At 49.9% G+C, this 22919-nt stretch overlaps 4 protein-coding genes across 4 annotated transcripts; 1 reads left to right on the top strand and 3 right to left on the bottom strand.

Moving 5' to 3' along the window:
* Window positions 1-610: 610 nt before the first annotated feature.
* LOC119225242 (chromaffin granule amine transporter) lies at window positions 611-6653 on the bottom strand. The gene is made up of 16 exons (XM_037482975.2): window positions 6570-6653; window positions 5664-5854; window positions 5454-5578; window positions 4760-4818; window positions 4596-4679; window positions 4402-4494; window positions 3836-3925; window positions 3373-3416; window positions 3221-3281; window positions 3028-3123; window positions 2872-2950; window positions 2628-2679; window positions 2048-2111; window positions 1850-1969; window positions 1492-1625; window positions 611-890 (listed from the first exon to the last, which is right to left on the bottom strand). Exons 1-16 carry the CDS (start codon window positions 6586-6588, stop codon window positions 780-782), a joined length of 1422 nt encoding a protein of 473 aa, XP_037338872.2. The 5' UTR covers window positions 6589-6653; the 3' UTR covers window positions 611-779.
* Window positions 6654-8619: 1966 nt separating this feature from the next.
* Window positions 8620-10705, top strand: LOC119225410 (dickkopf-related protein 4-like). The gene is made up of 4 exons (XM_037483252.2): window positions 8620-8899; window positions 9017-9115; window positions 9403-9511; window positions 10385-10705. Exons 1-4 carry the CDS (start codon window positions 8801-8803, stop codon window positions 10687-10689), a joined length of 612 nt encoding a protein of 203 aa, XP_037339149.1. The 5' UTR covers window positions 8620-8800; the 3' UTR covers window positions 10690-10705.
* Window positions 10706-11554: 849 nt separating this feature from the next.
* ppiaa (peptidylprolyl isomerase Aa (cyclophilin A)) lies at window positions 11555-13678 on the bottom strand. Its single transcript, XM_037483348.2, has 4 exons — window positions 13519-13678; window positions 12324-12443; window positions 12023-12195; window positions 11555-11936 (listed from the first exon to the last, which is right to left on the bottom strand). Exons 1-4 carry the CDS (start codon window positions 13585-13587, stop codon window positions 11804-11806), a joined length of 495 nt encoding a protein of 164 aa, XP_037339245.1. The 5' UTR covers window positions 13588-13678; the 3' UTR covers window positions 11555-11803.
* A 933-nt stretch (window positions 13679-14611) lies between these two features.
* Window positions 14612-22162, bottom strand: LOC119224611 (zinc finger MIZ domain-containing protein 2-like). Its single transcript, XM_062562662.1, is given in 22 exon segments — window positions 14612-15312; window positions 15460-15660; window positions 15768-15851; window positions 15853-15941; window positions 16016-16272; window positions 16415-16483; window positions 16567-16634; window positions 16731-16888; window positions 17003-17108; window positions 17189-17320; window positions 17403-17481; window positions 17613-17759; window positions 17847-18031; window positions 18121-18213; window positions 18302-18420; window positions 18529-18682; window positions 18773-19015; window positions 19111-19270; window positions 19347-19555; window positions 19627-19741; window positions 19957-20033; window positions 21781-22162. Coding segments are annotated over 21 exon segments (2829 nt in total). The 5' UTR covers window positions 20007-20033; window positions 21781-22162; the 3' UTR covers window positions 14612-15201.
* Window positions 22163-22919: the final 757 nt, after the last annotated feature.

The raw sequence follows: 22919 nt of genomic DNA, 5'->3' as shown, positions 1-22919 counted from the left end.
CGCAACCAGCTGACACACGTTTCAGCTTGTATTTGTGAATTTACACTTTAGCTTCATACAAAGAAAGATAACGGGGAAGAACAGACGTCAGCTGATCTACTGGAAGGCGATTCCTGGTTTACCAACGAGTTGATATGCTAATGCTAATAACTCTAGTGTTTGTTGTTACACACTTTCTGTGATAACTCGTTCATTTTTAAGATAACATTTATAACTTTTAAAGTTACTCAAGTTCTGTGACGTAGGTAACCAATGTTATATTTTAAATACTTAAAAGACGTGAGAACAAACTGCTCTTAATTAAAACTCCGTCATGCTGCCTCCTTCCCCCTCTACATTAGTGATACTCAACTAACTCTACATTTAGTTTAGTGATAATAATAATAACTGGAGGCCCACCAGGTATTGTCCAGGTTACAGCAGGTTTTGATCAGGTCAGAGGTCAGAGATCAGATAGAGACTCACAGTCTCAAATTTCAACATTTACTTGAATTAAATTCATGTTTAAACAGAAACAACGGTAAAAAGTGACTTATAAAAAGTGGAAGAAAACTTATTTTCCTGTGTTTTTTTCATGTTAACAAAACTGAAAATATGAATAAAACTCAAAACCATTGCATTTTTTATTTTCCAACAGAAGTTAACAATCTACAAGACAAAGCGTAGCAACGGTAACCGAGTTGTTTTGTATATGAACACTGTCCCTTTAAGAAGGTGTGTTAATGAAGGTAAACATGGACATCTTCAGCCCTATGTGTGTGTGTGTGTGTGTTTGTGTGTCACTCCTCCGTCTCATCTTCTTCGCTGTAGTCGCTCAGAGGAAAATCCCGACTCTCGTCTTGTGTGTTGTAGCTCTTTTTGTGCATCACACACTCCTGGTCGATGATCGCCTGTCATGCACACACACACACACACACACACACACACACACACACACACACACACACGCACACACACACACACACACACACACACACACACACACACACACACAGTCGATCAATAAACCCACCTGTACCCCTGTAATCTTGTGTGTAATTGAGAGCTTATTAAGTAAAAATGTTTCCTCTAAAGCTTTGGAGGCAGCAGCTTCTGATCTGTGATCAGTCTAATCACTGTGTAATGACTAAACACACACACACACACACACTTCCTGCTGCTCTGTCAGGACCTGCTGCTTGTGTGTGTTTTGGCTCAAACTAAAAGTTTCCGTACGTGACATTATCATCTTTCCTGTAACAACAAGAAAAAACTCTTTCTATATCGATTGTATATATAATATAACTATAATATGTATTATAGATGAGAATATATATTTATTTATATATACATATATAGTATACATGCATATATATATATTATATAAAACCAGTAGGCCTCCGACCGTGTCATGAAATCGCCTCGACTGTAACTACACGGGCGCGTCCATGGAAACCAGAGGGCGTTGCCACGGTAACGGGCCTCTGTGACTGGTCCCAGTGGGATGTTTACCGTCTTCTCCTCTCGTGCGGCCGGGTTACGCAGCAGGAAGCAGAGCGGCGCGTACAGGATGTTGATCACCCCGATGATCACCATGAGGGCGGGGAACCCTACCGCCTGGACCAGGGCGCCCCCTGTGGACGGACCTGGAACCACGTGGTACCAACAACGTTAGCTTAGCCTAGCACGCGTTCACCAGACTCCATTCAGAAAACTAGCATTTTAACAAGCATGTAATGCTCATTGTGGGGAGAAACTAACAAAGCAAGAATTCACTTGTACCAGTACATTGTTGTTGAAATACTTTGTGTGTGTGTGTGTGTGTGTGTGTGTGTGTGTGTGTGTGTGTGTGTGTGTGTGTGTGTGTTACCAATAGCGAACCCGATACACAGCGCCACGTCTGCAATGGCGTAGACGCTGCCGTAGACGGAGGCGTGGCGGATATCCACCAGGTAACCCATGATGGCCATCATGGAGGAGTCCACCATGCCTGATTATTGATGAGAGGAGCAGATTATTGATCTGTCATCGTTTCCTCCGGTTACAAAACGCTGAAAGAGATAATCACCGATAGCGAAGCCCAGACCTCCGTTTGGTCCAATCAGACCATAGATACTCGTGGCAAAGGGAACCTGACAGACAGACAGACAGACAGACAGACAGGTAGACAGGTAGACAGACAGACAGACAGACAGACAGACAGACAGACAGACAGACAGACAGACAGACAGACAGACAGACAGACAGGTAGACAGACAGGTAGACAGACAGGCAGACAGACAGACAGACAGACAGGTAGACAGACAGGTAGACAGGTAGACAGACAGGTAGACAGACAGGCAGACAGACAGACAGGTAGACAGACAGGTAGACAGACAGGCAGACAGACAGACAGACAGGCAGGTAGACAGACAGGTAGACAGGTAGACAGACAGGTAGACAGACAGACAGACAGACAGACAGACAGACAGACAGACAGACAGACAGACAGACAGGCAGACAGACAGACAGACAGACAGACAGGTAGACATGGTGTTACTGAAGTAGTTCATGTTGGTCTGAACAAATGAGATGAAACAAATTATTTATGAAAAACACAATTATGTTTCTCATCATCTGAGAGGATGAATGAATGAATGTCTACTTACACACAGCAGGCTGATGCCAACAATAAACATTCCCAACATGGAGCAGAGCCACCTGGACAAACAGAAACACCCATGAGACACCTGTCTGTCTTCACCAGAGGGCTTCATGTCTTAACAGGACACACAGTCCTTCCTGAGACAGTGGTGTCTGCTGAACAAAGCTAACAAGCACACACACACACACACACACACACACACACACTCTCTCACACACACACACACACACACACACACACACACTGACCTTCCCATCTTTTTAGCCAGAAGTCCAAACACGTTAGTTCCGATCAGGTAGGAGATGCTGGCAGGGAGGAAGGCCATACCTGTAACACACCTGTTAGTGAGGAGGAGGCCGGGGGAAGATGAGGAAGGATGGAAGGAAGGAGAAAGTGCATCGTACCAAGTTGCCATTTAGGGGAGCACATGGTCTGCATCATCCAGATGGGCAGAGTTGGTTCCAAGATGGCAACACCCATGTTAGCAAAGCACAGAGAACCTGCAGGGAGACAGGGAGGGAGACAGGGAGGGAGACAGGTCCCTTCAGAGTAACATTCTGTGTCTTGTGTCTTCAGGAAACAGAGGTTGTCTCTGACCTGCACTGATGAGGACGTATGGATCCTTTAACAGTGTCAGTAAGGGGGTCCCCTCTACGCTCTGTAACACACACACACACACACAGGCTGGTCATTCTAGTGCAGGACCTCAGCAGACCCCCCCCCCCCCCGAGGGGCTGAAGTGGACTCACCTCTGGAGAGATCTTGGACGGCTGCAGGATGAATAACTGCAACGCTGCAACACACACATTGAATCGTGTGGATGGTCACAGGTTTGAATCCCCGTTGATAAGTAACAACGTTGTTATTAATGTTGTTATTACCCAACAGCAGGAACAGACATCAACAACTCAAATACATAACACAATCAATGCATTTATCACTTATTTTAAATGTTTTGTTCTTTAATTTAAAAGCCTTAATCATTTATGTGGTTTTCTGTTAAATAAGAAACAGACAAATCCTGTCTGCTAATTCATCTTCATTTGTTCATTGTGACTCTTCTAGTTACCTTCTGATGAAGCTGATGTTTCTCTATCAATGGTTTGTTTATCCCTATAATGAATAATATTAATAGCATCTTCACTAGCATGATTAGAGTTTATTATTTACTGAATAAATAATAATAAAATAAACAGTGATTATTAAGCTGACCTCCATCACACAGAGCCAGCAGAGCCAGGATGAGGAAGGGAGCTTTCTTCCCCACAAACTCGTACATGACGCTGCCGAACGGAGCGCCGACTGCAACATTAAGTACAACAAAATACTACCAAAACACATTACACAAAGTAGAACACAACACATCACAGTACTGAACAGGACAAACGACGTCTGCATGAAGCTAGCGGGACGCTACTAATACCACAATAAGAAATATTCAAAATACACGAGATGTAAACATGATGTTATCATAGAGTAGTTATTGAATAATGAATGCTCTAAGTTTGATGACGGGAGTTTATTCCTTTATATTACCTCATCATTTATTATGCCTTAAGCTGTCAGATCAACTTAGTCGAGTTAAACCTTGAGATCGAGCATAAAGAACATGAACCCTAAAGTACAGTTAAAAGTACAATACCCCTGAGATGGGGTGCAGTAAGAAGTACAAAAATACAACATGTAGTGACGCTCAAGGGTTTCAGGATAGGGGGACCCCATGTTACTACAGTCCTCACAAAGATAGAAGTATAGGTATGTGTGTCTGTGTGTCTCACTCAGGACCCCCATGGCCAGTCCTCCCAGAGCGACGCCCATGGCGACGCCTCGCTCCTCGTCATCTGTGTACACACTGGCCAACATACCCAACCCTACACACACACACACACACACACACACACACGGCTAAGTTCGGGCTAGTTGTTAGCATCTGCATGCTCAATGAAAGTTATTTAGAAAGTTCTTTAGAAACCTGCAACCGATGAGAAGGACGAGCCGATTCCCTGCAGAGAGCGAGCCAAGAGCAGCAGAGTGTAGGTCCCTGAGAAGGCAAACACTGACACACACACACACACACATAAGCAGGCACGCTCACACACGTGTGTGTGTGTGTGTGTCTGTGTGTGCTTGACTCACTGATGGTTGATACAAACATGATGATGAAACCAGCAAACATGGGGATGTGATACCCAACCCTGCAGGGACAGACAAAGACAGAGAGCGAGAGACATAAACAAAGGGAAGCAAGACTTCATTGACAAAACCTACCTCCAGATCCTGAGTCCCTGAGGGACGCCTCCTGTTAGTGGACCTGAGGGACGCCTGTTAGTGGACCTGAGGGACGCCTCCTGTTAGTGGACCTGAGGGACGCCTCCTGTTAGTGGACCTGAGGGACGCCTGTTAGTGGACCTGAGGGACGCCTCCTGTTAGTGGACCTGAGGGACGCCTCCTGTTAGTGGACCTGAGGGACGCCTATTAGTGGACCTGAGGGACGCCTATTAGTGGACCTGAGGGACGCCTATTAGTGGACCTGAGGGACGCCTCCTGTTACTGGACCTGAGGCTGAGGGACACCTCTTGTTAGTGGGCCTAAAGGACGCCTCCTGTTACTGGACCTGGGGGACACCTCTTGTTGGTGGACCTGGGGGACACCTGTTAGTGGACCTGGGGGACACCTCTTGTTGGTGGACCTGGGGGACACCTGTTAGTGGACCTTGGGGACACCTGAGGCGACAAGTTTTGTCAATGGAGTCTAAACCAAAGAAGGCAAAACATTCCACATTCAGCCTTCAACTGGTTTCCTCTCAGTCTGGAATCGGCCAATCAGCTACCTGTTGGTGAGCGGGCCGACCAATGGGTTCATGAGCAGCTGGACCAGAGCTTTGGAGGCAAAGAGCAGCCCGACACGGACGTTCTCCTCCCCCAGGAACACGCTGTCCTGAAGGCAGGACGCGTCCTGCAGCAGAAAGAGGGGGGGCGGATCAACCTGGACGCACCTGGAGGCAGGTGTCACTCACCTCTAGACACTCAGGTAAACCTACCAATGTCTCGTTAGGCTGCAGGTCTGTGCTGTTGGCGCGGGGGGGGGTCGGGTTGGTCCGGACCTCGGGCAAGCCAAAGGTGGAGGTGTGGACCCGGGACCCGGGGGGGCCGCGCTCCGCCGGGGGACCCGGGATGAGGGCGGCGCCGCCTGGATGCTCCATGGCGTAGAGGAAGGTGGGGATGATCGGCACTGGGGGGGGGACACGGATCAGTGAAGCTACTCCCACATCTCCCTGCAGAGGACCACCACTGTGTCCCTGAAGGACGGCGTGTGGGGACGTCCCTAAATGTGGGGACGTCGATGACACTTGAAAGACGTCAAAAGATGGACAGTTGAGAGCAGGGGGACGTAGTCCAACATGGTCACATGGGGGGAGTTTTCTAATGTGATCTAAATGAATTCTTCTCTTCTCAGTGACATCAGCTGGAAATAAATCAATAAATCAATAACCATGGGACAGGAAGCTTCACTGGTTTCTGCTCTTATATTGTGACTAAGGACAGTAGATTTGAGAGGTACTGAGCACTGGTTGTTTCTATTTTAAATGGCTTTTTCAAATACTACTATAATAATAACTGTAGTATATAATACACAAAAATCACATGACCACAGACAATGAAAAACACACGTGATGCTATAATCACACTTTAAAGCCACAAATATCTTCACTTTTATATCTACAGTCAATTCCCTGTGATTCTGTGGTTTTTCAAAATAAGAGCTGCTGATTGTAATGTCAGGCTCTAAACATGAGGTGGAACATGAGACACTGTCACATGATGCCGGTTATTGATTCTAGATGGATGGATCGATTAGAACGTCAGAGTCTGTGTGTGTGTGAACATGGAGGCCATGCGCCGTGTTGTTGTCATGGTTACTGCGTTGTTAGCGTGTGTGGACTCACCGACCACCGTGAGGAGCATGTTGTCCAACAGCAGAGCAACACACACCACCACCAGGACCAGAGAGGGGGAGCCTCTGCACGCCATGTCTGCTACACACACACACACACACACACACACACACACACAGCATTAGCAACATTAGCTAATCCTCAGGTAGCTGAAAACAGATGTTGTCTTCTCGTTAGCTTGAACATGATCCTGTTCTGACTGCTGATTGGTTTAGAGGCTCTTAGCTCCCTCACCAACATGGTTATCTCACACACACACACACACACACACACACACACACACACACAGAGACGCACACCTGCCTTTTTTCTCTTATCTCGTTCCATTTCCTCTTTTATATTTGCCTGATGTCATCAAGCTTTAGTTTTATTTCATAAAACATCTTTGTTTGTCACTTGATTAAAATAAAAAAATCAATCAATACATGCGCTGAAGCCTTACATAATCAATTCATGTCCATTCAACCAATGTAAATAAAACAAGAAATATACAAAACACTAGAATAATGCTTAAAAAGCATTTTTCATCTACTGAACAAAAATGTGTTTAATGAAATTAGTACAAACAATAAGAAATGTAGAGGTATAAATATATTATGAATAAAATAAAATAGTCATAAATCAAGTAGTATTATCAAAAATACAAACATTAAATATTTTATAGGTAATTTAAATGGATCTTAACATTTTGGAAGACAAGCTGATATAAATGATAAAATTATATAAAAAATATATCTTTGAATCTTATTTTACTGAAATCCAACTTTAAATAAAAACAAAAATATATTAAAGTAAAACTATTCATTTTAAAAATCAAAACTAATAAATAAGAAGTTAAAAACCTGCCGGAGTAAAATTATTACAAACATTTGGATGTAAAGATGAAACAAATAGAACCACATAAAAGTCACTTTAGTGATTTGATTGACAGGTGGCTCCTACCTGGACGAGTGACGAGTGACGCTTCGGTTCTGGATCCTCCAGCTGGTGACCCGCCTTTATAGGACCTGAGGGGGGGGGGAACACACACGCACACACATCTACACACACACGTGTGCACATCTGCGTGTGTGTGTCATAATCTGTTTATTTCAGCCTGGAACAACCTGCAGGCTGCACATCTTATCTCACACACATCTGCAGGTCCATCTGCTCTGTGTGTGTGTGTGTGTGTGTGTGTGTGTGTGTGTGTGTGTGTGTGTGTGTGTGTCTGTGTGTGTGTCTGTGTGTGTGTGTGTGTGTGTGTGTGTGTGTGTGTCTGTGTGTGTGTCTGTGTGTGTGTGTGTGTGTGTGTGTGTGTGTGTGTGTGTCTGTGTGTGTGTGTGTGTGTGTGTGTGTGTGTGTGTGTGTGTGTGTGTGTGTGTGTGTGTGTGTGTGTGTCTGTGTGTGTGTCTGTGTGTGTGTGTGTGTGTGTGTGTGTGTGTGTGTCTGTGTGTGTGTGTGTGTGTGTGTGTGTGTGTGTGTGTGTGTGTGTGTGTGTGTGTGTGTCTGTGTGTGTGTGTGTGTGTGTGGGCTTCTTGTGCTTCCTCTCCTTGCAGGTTCTGATTGTGTTACATGTCTTTTTGGACATGCAGTCTGTCCATCCTGGTCCTGGTCCCTGAGGTTCTGATAGTTCCTGTCCCCATGTGAGGGACGTGGGACAGAGGACAGACTGTGAAGACCTCTGAGGATTTAAATAAAGTGAATTTCATTGTTTTCCTGTTAATCACCTGTAAACATCCACACATCCGCCGGCTCTAATGAGAGAAACCACACACACACACACACACACACACACACACACACACACACACACACACACACTCTCTACCTGCCTCTCTGTCTGCAGGTGTGTGTTTTCATCTCTCTGTGGTCTCTAAGGTGTCAGGTATCAAAAGGACCCGCCCTCACCTCAGGCCTCCAGGAAGGAAGTCTGACTGATGCGGTCGAGCTTCAAACGCACCTCAAAACATCTGAGGCGACGGGCGGATCACAGGGGGGGGGTGGGGGGGTATAAAAATACGCACCGGACCGGAGGGACGCCACACGGAGCGGAGACAGGGTAAGAGGACACTGGAGGGTCTAGAGAACATCTGGAGAACATCTGGACCACAGAGCAGCCGATCAGCTCTTCTAAAACTCATTATTAATCAACCAATCAGAGAGAAGCAGCAGAGAGGAGGAGGGTCATTCGGTGATTGACAGCTGATAAACGACTGAGCGACAGGTCCATTGATTGGAGGATGTTGATGTGGAGGAGCTTGCTGTGTGTGTCTCTGGTCTGTGGTCTGACCCTGGACCAGAACTCCATCAGGTCCTCCAAGGAGACCACGCAGCTCCTGGTAAGAGTACTTCCCCGTAGTACATTTATTCCTGTACTACACGATGACAGAGTATAACTTGCAGTACAAGTATTTACTACAGTAAATATATGATGAGGTTGTTTCCATGGCGACCAGGGGGAGCGTCCCGTGGGGCGGCGGCGGACAGAGACAACCTTCAATCCCAACAGAAGACAGACAGCTCGCTGCTCGACAGAGGACTGCTACGGAGCCCCGGTCAGTAGAGGACAGACAGGCAGAGAGACAGGTAGAGGACAGACGGGTAGAGGACAGACGGGTAGAATTACAGGCAGAGAGACAGGTAGAGGACAGACAGGCAGAGAGACAGGTAGAGGACAGACGGGTAGAGGACAGACGGGTAGAGGACAGACGGGCAGAGAGACAGGTAGAGGACAGACAGGCAGAGAGACAGGTAGAGGACAGACAGGCAGAGAGACAGGTAGAGGACAGTGTTACATGGAGGACTTGGACAGGTTGGTTGACTCGGTCTCTTGGTCCATCAGGTGGGAGGCTGCAGTAACAGAGCTCAGAGGAGACCGTCCCCACAGGACAGACAGGTGGACAGAGAGACAGACAGAGACATCCACACAGACAGCTTCAACAGAACCAAAGGTGAGTGATTGGAAGAATTATGTCCACATAACATTGATAGATACTACACACTGTACTACATCTCAGAGGTACATGTAGTACTTTTCATACTCAGGGAAGTTTAGAATGCAGAACTCTATTAAATCCAGTGTGTACTAGTACCTGTGAACTCACAATATGTAGTACTGTGTAATACTATAGTACTAGTGCTCTAGTGATCTCAGTGTGTAGTACTAGTACTCTAGTGATCTCAGTGTGTAGTACTAGTACTCTAGTGATCTCAGTGTGTCGTACTAGTACTCTAGTGATCTCAGTGTGTAGTACTAGTACTCTAGTGATCTCAGTGTGTCGTACTAGTACTCTAGTGATCTCAGTGTGTAGTACTAGTACTCTAGTGATCTCAGTGTGTAGTACTAGTACTCTAGTGATCTCAGTGTGTCATACTAGTACTCTAGTGATCTCAGTGTGTAGTACTAGTACTCTAGTGATCTCAGTGTGTCGTACTAGTACTCTAGTGATCTCAGTGTGTAGTACTAGTACTCTAGTGATCTCACAGTGTGTAGTACTAGTACTCTAGTGATCTCAGTGTGTAGTACCAGTACTCTAGTGATCTCAGTGTGTCGTACTAGTACTCTAGTGATCTCAGTGTGTAGTGCTAGTACTCTAGTGATCTCACAGTGTGTAGTACTAGTACTCTAGTGATCTCAGTGTGTAGTACCAGTACTCTAGTGATCTCAGTGTGTAGTACCAGTACTCTAGTGATCTCAGTGTGTAGTACCAGTACTCTAGTGATCTCAGTGTGTAGTACCAGTACTCTAGTGATCTCAGTGTGTAGTACCAGTACTCTAGTGATCTCAGTGTGCAGTACTTCAGTAAAGGCTCCTCCCCTCTCAGCTGAGGAGATGGCGGGCTGCGTGCGCTCCGGGGACTGCGCCGCCGGGCTGTGCTGCGTGCGCTACCTCACCGGGAGGCGGTGCCAGAGGATCCCGGTGGAGGGCGAGGCCTGTTTGCTCAAAGGCTCGGGCAAACTGAGGAGGAAGCTGGGCCGCTGCGACTGCGGCGCGGGATTATTCTGCGGCGCCGCCAGCCGGGCGGAGTCGGGCAGGGCGAAGGGCCAGGGCGTGTGCAAGCCCCGCCCCCCCGGGCAGGGCCACAGGAACACAAGGCATTCTGGGAAGAAAAGGAGGACGGCCTGCTGAAGCATTCCTTATGAACTGTTAAGTATAAATGTTGCCACGAGAGAAACTTTTATCTCCACCTGGAATCAGAAGTTAGAATGTTTTCATTTCTTTGTATTATTGTATTCAATAAAAGACCTTATAGTATTACAATAAAGAGTCGCCCCGTTTGAATCTTACACATCTGTGGAAGGAAGTTAGCCTAGCTTAGCAACATTGGGCTCAGCTAGCTCTAACGCTAGTTAAGATTTTAACATTAAAATTGAACCAGAGGAGCTGCTATTTCCGTCATAACTAAAGTATCCGAGCAAACTAAAGTTCTTGTTCTGATAAAAACCCTACCCTAAAAAGTAGAAATATGTTTTTTAGTTTGGAACATTTCTTCTCAGGAAGGTTCCTCACTGAGCGAAGTAGTGCAAAGTGGCGCCATGATGAGGGCTAAGGAAAGGAGCCGTGATGCTTCCTTAGCTCCTTTAGCAAAGGAAGCACTGGACCAACCTTTACCAAAGGAGCCAAGATTTAAATAGTGACGCGTGATTGGTCCAAGAATCCGATCATGTGAGTTAGTATGCGTGGTGGGATGCAGTAACTCTGTAGAGCGCCACCTGCTGGACGTCAGCTCACAGGTCCATTTAACACTTATCAAAGAGCACAGGAACTAACGGTTGAAAAGAAACTTCCAGTCTTTATATTCTGGTTTATCGACAGTTTAATGTTCTCATACTTTAATTCCACATTTACAAATTAGTTAATTACATCCGTTGACATAGTTCACTGGATGCAAATTAAAATAAAACTATTCACTAGCAGCTGGAAGCTCACACACTTCAACTTTCTTCATCTGGTTGAAGTCAGAAAGCAAAACGAAATAAAACCACAACAAATATTTCAATTGTCAAGGCAACTTGTTTAATTTTCTTATTTTGTTTTGATTAAACAAAAAATGTTGGGACATTGTGAAAAAAAACGTCAATGCATAAGAAACCTCTTAAAGGAAAAGCAACAAATGCAGCAACAAGTTTAACAACGGAATAGAAAGGATGGGGGGGTTGAAGCTTCATCATTAAGGAATGTTGAATGGCAGAGGTTGGGGGGGGGGGCTATGGGGGCGTGGCTGCAGGTGAAGGTGCTGCACTCAGAGCTGACCGCAGTCAGCGATCACGATCTTGGATGAGGTTTTGCCGCCCTGGCTGCCGGCAGCCTCCATCTTCCTGACCACGTCCATGCCCTCCACCACGCTGCCGAACACCACGTGCTTCCCGTCCAGCCTGCGACGACATCAGCAATTCATTCACCGACTGGTTTAACAGCCCAGAAGGTTCTTCTAAGCAGCTCTGCTGGCGGCAGCACTCACCAGGGGGTCTTCTCTGTGCAGATGAAGAACTGGGACCCGTTGGTGTTGGCCCCGGCGTTGGCCATGGACAGGGTGCCGGGGGTAAGATGCTTCAGGGTGAAGTTCTCATCAGCAAACTTGTTTCCATAAATGGACTTTCCACCGGTTCCATTGTGGTTGGTGAAGTCCCCGCCCTGCACACAACACACCCATCACCTGACTGACAGGTCTAGCCAACAAGTCTGCTCTGATGAAGATACACAGCCGTCATGACAGCACCAAGCAGCTGCTGCATAGCATCATTGAGTGAGAAGAAGCCCACCTGGCACATGAAGTTGGGGATGATGCGGTGGAAGCAGGAGCCCTTGTAGCCGAAGCCCTTCTCGTGGGTGCACAGGGCCCGGAAGTTCTCGGCCGTCTTTGGCACCACGTCGTCCCGGAGCTGCAGAGACCAAGAGACAGTCGGTACATTGATGAGTAAAAAACGCCATGCTGTTTATTCAGTGTAGAAACACGTGGTCACAAAGACGAGGCTCTGCAGCTCAGCAGCTTCTTCCTTCTACATCTGATCCACGCAGAAGTCCAGCTTGTAATGCGGTAGTTATGCCAGGCACGGGGGGGGGGGGGGGGGGCTCTGGTTGCACCTCGCAGAGGCGCCATTCGGGAAACTCCTTTGACAGAAGCGCAGCTACTAAGGGCACAAAATGGCTGCAGCTTTTCGAGGCGCAGAGATATAAATAACTGCGACGGTGGCGCCACTGCCCCCCCCCCGGCCCGCATGCACCCCCCCCCCGCATGCGCGTGCTTCCTCATTGTGGGAACAGAAGGAAAGCCTTTGTTTCCACATCGTATTCTCCTCGTCATGCGGAGGCCCCGCCCCATCGGTGCGATTAGCTTCGGTGGCTACATGCTAAAACTCAGCAGGCGGTAAATTAGCATGTTTCAACGGTTGGAACAAAGCCAACCACGAGTCCCGCCGCCATGAACCGGAACGAACGGTAGTTGAAGCAGCCCGCGGGTCACCGGAGGTGTGAGATTACCGTAAACTACGCGCGAGGAAAGGGCCGCGAAACGCAGCAACAAAGAGCGCTAGCATTAGTTAGCTCGAGCCGCTAGCCGGCAGAATGACTCGAACACGGCCCGCGGGCCTTAACGGGCCTCCACGTGACGCAACAGCGGGATGAGGCACTGCGAGCTTTTTAGTACCATTAGCGGAAGTTCGCCTTCCAAACCTCGGCCGATGAATTAAAAATCATAAACGTTCACTAGAGTACAAATACAAGACGGGTTCTAGTCATTAACGCTGCTCCGGCGGTACCGCGAGGGTCCGTTATGCGGTCCCGTTAGACGCTGGCTCGAGGCCACACACACGTGCGCGTGGTCCATTCAAAGCAGAGGTGTGCGTGACAGCGAAGTCACGCACACCTCGCGTGCGCAGCGGGAAACCGGGCTGCACGAGGCGGAGTACCGGCCGGTAAGAAGAAGCTCCCCGCCATAACGAGCCAGGGCCCGGTTACCTCCATCACGACCCGGCCCATGGGCGCGCCGTTGGAGGTGACGTCGAAGAAGACTCTGGGTCGGGACATAGCTGCGGACTGAGCGGGAGAGTTACACTGACAGAGAGACGCGGCTGGCCAAATGGATCCGAGAAAAGATGGTGCGGTGCGGTTTAACTTTATATCAAACTCCCATGGGCGGTTTGAAATCACTGAGAGCCAATAGGCAGCGCCAGAGTAATTGATTGACATCCGTTGAAGCCAATCAGCAGCCAGAGCAGCGGGACCCACTCTTGACTGGTCCGTAGCTGAACGAACCCTTTTGCCGGTGTACTTGATTCAGTCAGCAGGGTGGGCCTCCTTCAAAAAGGGTCGTGTGTTTGCAGGGTTTCTCTCTAACACCGCCCACCTGCTCTGTCCCGGGTAGAAAACTTGAACTCGAAAGAACGGGAGACCCGCGCGCAGCGCATCACTGACATCTCGGGGGTCCAATGCAGGCAGCGCACGCGAGGGTTAAAGTCGAGTCCCGCAGTCCGTGCGCGATCACGCGATAAGGGCGCGGTCCGTCCGGTTAAATACAAGTTGCGTTTTAATACACACGCACACGTAGTCCCAGAGCGCCCCACCTTTCAGAAAACCTTGGAGTGACATTTTGTCGGTCGATGGGGAGGCGCAACGCGGGGGGGGGGGGGCGCTACGGTTGAAAAGGAGCCTGCGCGGCTTTTTTTGCGTGAGAAACTGGATGTGTGGCGGGAGTGCGTGACTAAAGAAATGAGTGACTGTCACGCTCAATGCGTGACACTTGAGAGCCCTGTACACGTGTGTGTGTGTGTGTGTGTTTTGATTGGTTTGTGACAGGTAAATACATTTGAGCAATAGATGAAGCCAGAGTACAATGTAGCAGAAACACAGGAATACATTATGTACAAGTACCTCCAGATTGAAGTACTCACCCTCTTCAACACAGCCACAGGTCTCATAATGACCGGAGGATGGTTGGGCGTCGGTCAGTGACCTTTAATGACCTCAGCAGCAAAGACTTAATATGTGAGTTCTCACCATAATCAATGACCAAGAGTGAGTGACACATTTGATCACAAAGTGACACCTCATGTCTTTCCAGTGTGTTTATTAAATTACAAAGACTCAACAGATATTTACCCAGAAGCCAGCGGGACGCATGGCGAGCAACTTTACAACTGATTGAATGATGAAGAGGAGGAAGACGATGAGCGACGACTGTGTGTGTGTGTGTGTGTGTGAGAGATCTTATCTGATAAAAACACAGATATAAAAATGTAAATGGACTCATTCCCCTCATTCATATTCATATAAAATCATGTTTAATAATACACTGGAGGGGGGAGGATAGGAAACTCATCCCTCTGAAGACAGCCGTCAATCAGCTTATTGATCGAATGGAGAAACCAGATCACATGACGTCAGAGTTCTGCCACTCAGTTCGGACTCTTTGAATCACAACGTTTATTACGAGGCCAGAAGAAGAGATCCATCAGGTCACTTCCTGTTTGTGAGCCACGTTCAAAGCTCATCTTCACATTTAAAAACAACAAATCCCAGAATCCTCCTGGTCGCTGCTGAGCTTCGTCCATCGGAGGACAAAGAGGACGAAAAACAGTAAAACAAGAATCTTTAGCTACCGCTACTTCCTGTGTGTGTGTGTGTGTGTGTGTGTGTGTGTCTTCAGTTGTTCTCAAACAGCGACAGCAGGTCGTCGTTGTTGTTGTTGTTGGGGAGGTCCGGGGGTCCGAGGTACGACAGCAACTCGTCCGGGTTGGTCAACTCCGGAAGCAACTTCACAAAGAAACATTTAGATGTCAATATTTAAATGGGAATACAAAACCGTAATAAAGTGTTGTAAAGTATATAAATGACAATAGTAATACTTGAGTATTCCTCCACTGTCTAATATACTAAATATATATTTAAATATAATCTCACATCCAAAGAAGCTTCAGGAACCTCCGTGGACCCGCCGAGGCTGAAGGAGCCGTCGCCATGGAGACGGGGGTTCTGGTTGCTGCGTTGCTGCATCAACATGTTGCTCCCACCCATGTGGGAGTTGCCATGGTGACTCTGCGATTGCTGCTGGGGGTGAGGAGCACCATGGGAAGTGGAGTCCAGGCGGCCTGAGAGGGACATCTGAGAGGAGACAGGAGACAGGAGACAGGAGACAGGAGACAGGAGACCTGAGTGACTCGATACAAGAGGAATTCACTGATGTAACCACGACGACAAACAACACCTACCTGTCCAGCGAGCGGGTGGGGGGGGGGTTTGTCGGGGGTGAGAAGGGCACTGGAGAGTTCAGACTGGTAGGAGAGAGGGGGGGGGGCCGGGGGAGGAGAAATCCCCCCCAACGCCTGGAGTCCCAGGACTGGAGAAGTCTGAGAAACCAGTATGTTGACTGGGATAGGACGGAGCTGAGGGAGGACAGACAGTTATTGATCGGCCTATCGGCGGAGCGTCTTGCAGTGGGCGGGGCAGGGTTGCGTACCTGGTCCTGGGTAGTCCCCCGTGGCCCCCCCAGGAAGGGGGGGGTAGGGCATGGGGGAGGAGGCGGCCGAGGAGGGGGCGGGGCCTAGCGAGGCGATCATCTCCATGACGCTGGGCAGCACCATGTGACTCGGGCTCAGCGTGCGGCAGCGCTTCAGAGCCGGCCCGTCGGGCTCCTCCTTCACGTGGAGGTCCGGCTTCACCGGGACCGGCTTCCAGCAGCAGACCGGGTCGATGGAGATCTCCTCGTACTCAGAGCTGTGGGGGGTCAGACCTCCTGTGAACACGGTTTGTCTCTTCGTCCCCATGATGCTCCTCTCAGGAATAACAACGGGTCCCTCTGATAGTCCTTCAAAATAAAATACTGACCGTCTACTTGTAAAAAGGAAAGGTGTCTTACTTCTGAACATAGATGAGGATTCCCAGCATGTATTGATCCACCTCCAGACCTTCTAACAGAGCGGTTTTACTGCACACACACAGACACACACACGCGTTAGTAAAGACACGTGTGTGCTGATTGTACATAGGAGTCAGTAGTGAGAGACATACTTGCACACAGGACATCTCCATGTCCCTCTCTCACAGTTGAGCTGAAGGTACGACTCCAGATCAAAACACTGCAGGGACAGAAACACACACATCAGTGTGTTTGTGCGCTACGATGCTAACAGGAAACAGGCCTATAGGCCTCTGTGCGTGTGGTGACCTCTGACCTGCACGTGTCTGCAGTCGTGACCTCTGGCGGGCAGCTGGATGCGGCGGAAGGTGATGGGACATTTCAGAAGGACTCTGATGGCCGTCTGCTCCACGCCGTCCTCTCCGTTCAGCCCAGGGGTCCCAGAGACAGAACCACTGCTGAAGTTCCTCTTGACTGGGGGGCAACCACAGCGGGGTATTGATCAATCAGTGCATTGATCAATCAGTGCATTGATCAATCAGTGCATTGATCAATCGATCAGTGCATTGATCGGCCGGCTCCACTCACTCTTGGTGACACAGTGTTCTGCAGGCAGCAGCCTCTTCTTCATCAGACCTTGAAGCACCGAGCGGACCGAGGGACGGTGGACCAGCTGGAGGACGAACAGGTGAGACTGTGGAGAGACAGACAGTAAACACAGGTAACACCTGCGGGGTGTCTCCTCCCTCATCCGACAGGTGGGCGGGGTCTTACGCAGCAGCAGGCGGTGACAGTGATCTGGATGGTGTTCCTGCCCGGCTGACACACCTGCTTCAGGTACAGGGGCTTGTGGGACGTCTTGTTGTCTCCTCGCTCTATGGTGAGAGGAGTTGCGTTGACGCTTACCTGAGGAGGAGGGAGCAGGAGCACAGTGAGTCCACCTCTGTTTCCAATCATGTGACCATTTACAAGCAGGAGGAGATCAGACCTGGACTGAGGCGGGCCAGTTAGTGTTCATCTGCCGGTCCTCGTGGTGGTAACACTTGAACTGGAGCTCCAGGTCCGGTCTGAGGGATAAATGCAGAGAAACCGTGGAAACGACATTTACATCAAAAGGGAGAGAAGTGAAACAAACAGAGCATGTAAAGCACGGCTATGCTAAGCTAGCTGCTAGGACACCACTGTGTCACACACACACCTCATGATGAGCGTCTTGTACACGGAGTCTCTCAGCTGGAAGACGTGGTTGCTCACAGCCAGGTTGTGCTCTAATCTGAAGGGCTCTAGGACCACGCCGTCACGCACCGGGAAGGTCAGCCGCAGGTCGTCGCTAGGGTTACCTGTCAACAGGAAGTCATCACAGGTTAGACATCTCGGCTGTGAGATCACAGTGTGTCAGTGTTAGCATTTCAGTGTGTGTTTGGACCTGAGGGGGGGGGGCGGGGGCAGACTGGCCATATTGGGCTTGATGTCGGGGAGGAAGGAAGAGGGCGGCGGCTTTACGTCCGTGTTGCCAGGTGACATGTAGGGCGGGGCCATGGAGCTGCTGGGGGTGATGGGGGGGGTCGGGTTCCCAGGGACCGGAGAGGAGGGGTAACCCGGCAACCCTCGGCCCGGCTGAGAGGCGCACGGAAGAAGAAGAGTTAGTAATAACGTTCAACAAATCCAACACACACACACACACACACACACACACGTAATCTCACCCCCGGCGGCTGGTTGAAGGAGCTGTAGACACCTGCTCCACCTCCCGTCGTCATGGCGCTGAGAGCTCCAGCCTGACCGTTAAAGTGTTCCTGCTGCACAACAACAACAACATTAAACAACAACAACAACCACATGCTGCTCCTCCTTCCATCTCATGGTGTGAAGCAGTGAGCTGCTCACTTTGTAGTACTGGGGGTTGGGCGGCCCTGATGGGGGGTACTGTGGGAGGGACATCTTGTGGGTCTGGTAGGAGGGGGAGGAGCCAGAGCGCTGGGGGGCGGGGCCTGGACCTCCAGGACCTGAAGTTAAACATGAAAGAATCCAAAATTAGGGCTAAATGTTCCCCCTGCTTCCAGTCTTTGTGCTAAGCTAAGCTTACATGTTCTACTCCACACGCTTGGTCTCACCTGGGTGGTACGGCATGTTGGGGCCGGCGTACGGCCCGTGAGCGCTGTGAACGCCTCCGCCAGAACCCGGTATGGAACCAGCGGCGCCAGCGGGCCCCGACATCACGTTGGGGCCGCCAGGAATTCCGTACTGCTGAGACATTCCCGGGAAGGACTGAGGACGAGGGACAAGAACATCTGAGAGGAGCTCTGAGACAGACCCCAGTCACAGGTGGAGGTGCATGTTGGCCCTCTGGACCCTCACCTCAGAGCTGTAGTGGCGCTTCAGGCCCTGCGGGGGCCTCAGGTGGCCCTGCTGGGGCCCGGGGCCGTAGTTTGGGTGCTGAGGGACTCTCTGGGGGCCCCCTCCTGGTCCATACATGGGGCCCATGGAGGGAGGGCCTCTGTTGGGTCCAGGCCCGGGGCCCATACCTCCAGCGCCCATGCCTGGGGGGCCGCGGGGTCCGGAGTGGGTCATGTACTGGTTGTTATAGGCCTGACCCCCCATCTGAAAACAAGGGTTAAACAAACCAAGTCTTTAAATATGGTGACGTCCCTGAATGCACCACAATGTAACACCTGAAGCTCCACCCCCCCATCCACCTGTCCATAGTTCATCTCCTGGTTCTGTTTCTCCTGGATGGCGGCGACGGTTGCCGTGGCGGTGGCCGTTGCCGTGGCGGCGGCAGCAGCGACGGCGGCGGCGGCGGCGGCCTGAGTGAAGTCAGCGGAGCCTCTGGAGCCTCCGGGGTTCGTCGGGTAACTGATCGATCAATACACACACGTGTCAACACGGAGAATAAGATCCACTGATGGAGAAGCTGCACACCAACACCCACCTGCTGGAGTACCCCCCCGGGGCCCCGCCGTACCCCCCCGCCGGGCGCCCGTACATGCCCTGGTTCATGTAGCCTTTGCTGGGCTCGCCGTAGCCCTGCTGGCCCATGTAGCCCCCAGGACCCCCGGCCATGCCGGGGCCCCCGGGGCCCTGCATCATGGGGCCCCCGCCTTGGTTGGCTCCAGGTCCCATCCCCCCTCCGCCCATTCCCTGGTGAACACAGTTAGACACTCAACACACACTATTTCAACGCTAGTGCTTCCTGTTTGGTGATGTCATACCTGACTGGCCGAGGGATTGGTCACGCCCCACACCGTGGTTACCACGGAGAGGGATCCGGTGGGCTGATTGGTGGGCTGCTGCCAGCTGGAGGGGTCGTAGGGGTACGAACCCTCACTGCACACACACACACACACACACACACACACACACACACACACACACACACACACACACACACACACACACACACACACACACACACACACACACACACACACACACACACACACACACACACACACACTTGAATATTCTGAAGAGCAATCGATTCTATTAGTACGAGGTGTGTGTGGTGGAGGGAGGGGGGGCAGGTGTACCTGTGTGTGTACCTGTGAGGGTTGTTGCCCAGTCCTCCCTTCATCTGGTTCAGAGGGTTCATGGTGGGGGGGGGCAGAGGGACCAAGTCCTGGAGAGACATACAGTGGATTAATAATATTAACTACATTACCCATGATGCCTCAAAATGATGCGTCAACATCAAAAACATCACAGGATCCAAATGGTCAGATGTTCCCAGGAAGGTTCCTCACTGAGTGACGTAGTGGACGTGATGTCATGAGGAGAGCTGTTCTATTCTCTAATGCCAAGGAAAGGAGCCTCAATGCTCCCTCAGCTCCTTCAGCAAAGGAACCAAAGGGGAGCAGATTATTGCGTCCCACATCTTTAGATAGTGACGTGTCATTGGTCCGTTCGTAGAAGCGTAGATCATGTGACTAACGTTAGCGTGACTCATGTATGTTAATAAAGTTTTCCTTTGAAGCTGCTTGTTAGTGTCGTCTTCATGACTCACACTGTAAGGACACCTGAAGGCATCTCAGAGGCTTCTTTGTGACGTCACCAACATGCGTCTCCTCCATCACAACTATGTAGCTTTTCCTAACTCCTCGTTAACTCTCCTAACCACCTTTCCTTGACCCTGTGACGTTCTCCAGAGGTCAAGGAACAGTGTCTATGAATAGATGTTAGAGGCCATGATGGACTATTGGAAACCAGGCCCAGTTTCTGGACTAGTTTACTTGTCTCTGATTGGTTCGTTGGGGGTGTCAGTCATGTATTTAGTTTAAACTTATACACACAGGGTGGACCTCAATGTGATACCTTCTCAGGTACTCTGTCCTTGACTGAGAATACTTCATTGAATACTCTGTCCTTAACTGGTTAACGCCATGCTTTTCAGTTCAGGATAACCTAGTTACCATGGCAACGCGTTGCACCCTGAAATCTAACAATGAGACGTTTTGGATGCTTCCTCCTCCTGAGAAGAGCAGAGGATCATGGGAAGTGTAGCATTTAAAGTCAGATCCATTCATCCCCCATCACAGAACAACCTCATCTATCTATAGATAGCAATATAGAAGTATTGATTTATCTCTTTGGTGTTGAGACCATAACAATTACACTCATAACCAGACTTTTCAAAGCGTATAAGAATACACTTCACATCAGTGTTTAAAGTCAACAAAGCGAAGTCTCTATCTGGCCTTCAAACTACCAACCTGTGCTCTTCTGATCCGGCTGTTACGACTAAACGCTAAATAACAACATAAATAACAACAACACTGAAAACAACAACATTAATAGCGACAGGGAGGACTGTTGTCCTCGCGTCTCATCCCCGCTACAGTGAAACCTTCATTACAGAACGAGGGAGACCCAGGAGACATTTTGAGATTCCTTGTAGTGTAGCAGCTAATAGTAACAGGCTAATGCTAACGAGCTAACAGACAGCTCCCTGCTGTCTGAGGCTGTTAGCATTAGCCTGCTAGCAAACGGAGACGACAACAAGCGCCCCCCCCCCCCGCTTCTGAAAGCAGACTTTAACCCGAGGAGCAGTGTCACTCCAGCGGCCGCGAAGTGGCGACATGCGTCCGATATAACGTGTCACATTAACTACGTTGTATTGGGATTATCGGGTTGTTTGATAGCGAGATAGCAGGTTAGCATAGCTAGCTCCACCGAGCTGTGACAATGGAATGCTACGAGGCTACCAGTTAGCCCGCAGCTAGCTTCGTCCTCCCAACACAAAACACACAAACGTCACACAACGTGCGGCTCCCGGTCCCAGTTCTACATCGACGCGTTTCGGTTAAGGTCAATATGTGAAATGTCTCTAACACGCGGACTCCCGTGAGGAGAGATCGTGACCAACCTACCTCCTCTACTTCCCCGGAGTCCGAGCTCTGCTCCGGGGCTCCGCAGTCTGAGCTCCTCCGGGCCTCCGGGGCATGAAGAACCGAGTGCACCCAAACAGTAGAACCGGGAGAACCCCGTTAAACACCCCCGACACATCCACAGAAGTCCCCGATAAAATACAGCGTCAACCCGGGAGTCGTGGGTTTAAATACGTCCAGCTAGCCCTCTCCTCTCCCGGCTCCTGCGTCTGAATATCTGGATCCGAGAGCAGAAACCATCCCCCGGGCACTGAGCTCTAAAAGACGGATCGACCACGGAGCTCGAGAGGCGGCCGGAGTCACACGGAGGATCCGCTGGGTTTCATCCGCATCGCTGCCGGTGTAGTCAAAGGGGGGCGGGGGCGGGGGAGAGAGAGAGAGAGAGAGACCTGGAGTTAACGCTCCGGCGGAGGTAAGAGGAGCGCTCGGCTCCCAGCAGCAGTGTCCTCTCCTCCTCCTCCTCCTCCTCCTCCTCTGGAGGCCCAGGACGTGGTGCTGACCCGCTGGACCCGCTTGGGGACGAGGGCTGAGAGGGGCGGTAGAATGAGAGCTGTTCTGAAGGGACGCTGGTGGTAGGAGACACTACCAATTTAATCCACAGGGGGCGACACAACGTAAACTATGTTTTTAGGTGAATGATCACCTGAAACTGTAGCGGTGTCTCATTTGGTGCGGTGTACCCTCCGGAGGACCCGGCCTTCTGGTCTACGTGGGCTGGTCCTCCAACAACCGCATAGGCTGAACCGGAGGGGACGGAGGGACTTCCTGTTTGCAACTACCAGCTTCCTTTCCGGCTGCTCCCGTTGCCTAGCAACCTGCTGCACTAAGACTTCAAACTAAAATGCAGAGAGAGAAGGTCATCTTCTTATTTCGATTGATTTATAAGGATTGCTTCTCTTCTGGAGCATGATATATTTCTGTTGATGTATGAAGTTGTGTGTTTGTCATAGATGTTGTTGTACATTGATGTTCATAAGAACATGGAGGGGCTTAGGACCCGGGGGGCATCAGGTGAGGGGGGGGGGCAGCATGACGCACTTTGTTCTCACGTCTTCTTAAGAGTGTTTAAAACACACACACAAGACATGACATAACATGTCATAACATGACATGACGTAACT

Source organism: Pungitius pungitius, chromosome 5 (genome assembly GCF_949316345.1).
Source record: "Pungitius pungitius chromosome 5, fPunPun2.1, whole genome shotgun sequence".
Taxonomy (NCBI): Eukaryota; Metazoa; Chordata; class Actinopteri; order Perciformes; family Gasterosteidae; genus Pungitius; species Pungitius pungitius.
This window is presented reverse-complemented; position numbering and strand designations above follow the sequence as displayed.

Bases quoted from the DNA above. Each gene is read 5' to 3' on its own strand.
- ppiaa (XM_037483348.2), bottom strand. From the start codon at position 13,587: ATGTCCCGACCCAGAGTCTTCTTCGACGTCACCTCCAACGGCGCGCCC. The intron at 12,196-12,323 runs GTGGGCTTCTTC...TGTTGTGTGCAG, and splicing joins TCCCCAACTTCATGTGCCAG to GGCGGGGACTTCACCAACCA. The intron at 11,937-12,022 runs GTGAGTGCTGCC...ATGTCGTCGCAG, and splicing joins TGCACAGAGAAGACCCCCTG to GCTGGACGGGAAGCACGTGG.
- LOC119225242 (XM_037482975.2), bottom strand. The intron at 5,579-5,663 runs GTAGGTTTACCT...TTTCTGCTGCAG, and splicing joins TGCAGCCTAACGAGACATTG to GACGCGTCCTGCCTTCAGGA. The intron at 4,680-4,759 runs GTGAGTCAAGCA...TGTGTGTGTCAG, and splicing joins CATGTTTGTATCAACCATCA to TGTTTGCCTTCTCAGGGACC.
- LOC119225410 (XM_037483252.2), top strand. From the start codon at position 8,801: ATGTTGATGTGGAGGAGCTTGCTGTGTGTGTCTCTGGTCTGTGGTCTG. The intron at 9,116-9,402 runs GTCAGTAGAGGA...TTGGTCCATCAG, and splicing joins AGGACTGCTACGGAGCCCCG to GTGGGAGGCTGCAGTAACAG. The intron at 9,512-10,384 runs GTGAGTGATTGG...CTCCCCTCTCAG, and splicing joins CAGCTTCAACAGAACCAAAG to CTGAGGAGATGGCGGGCTGC.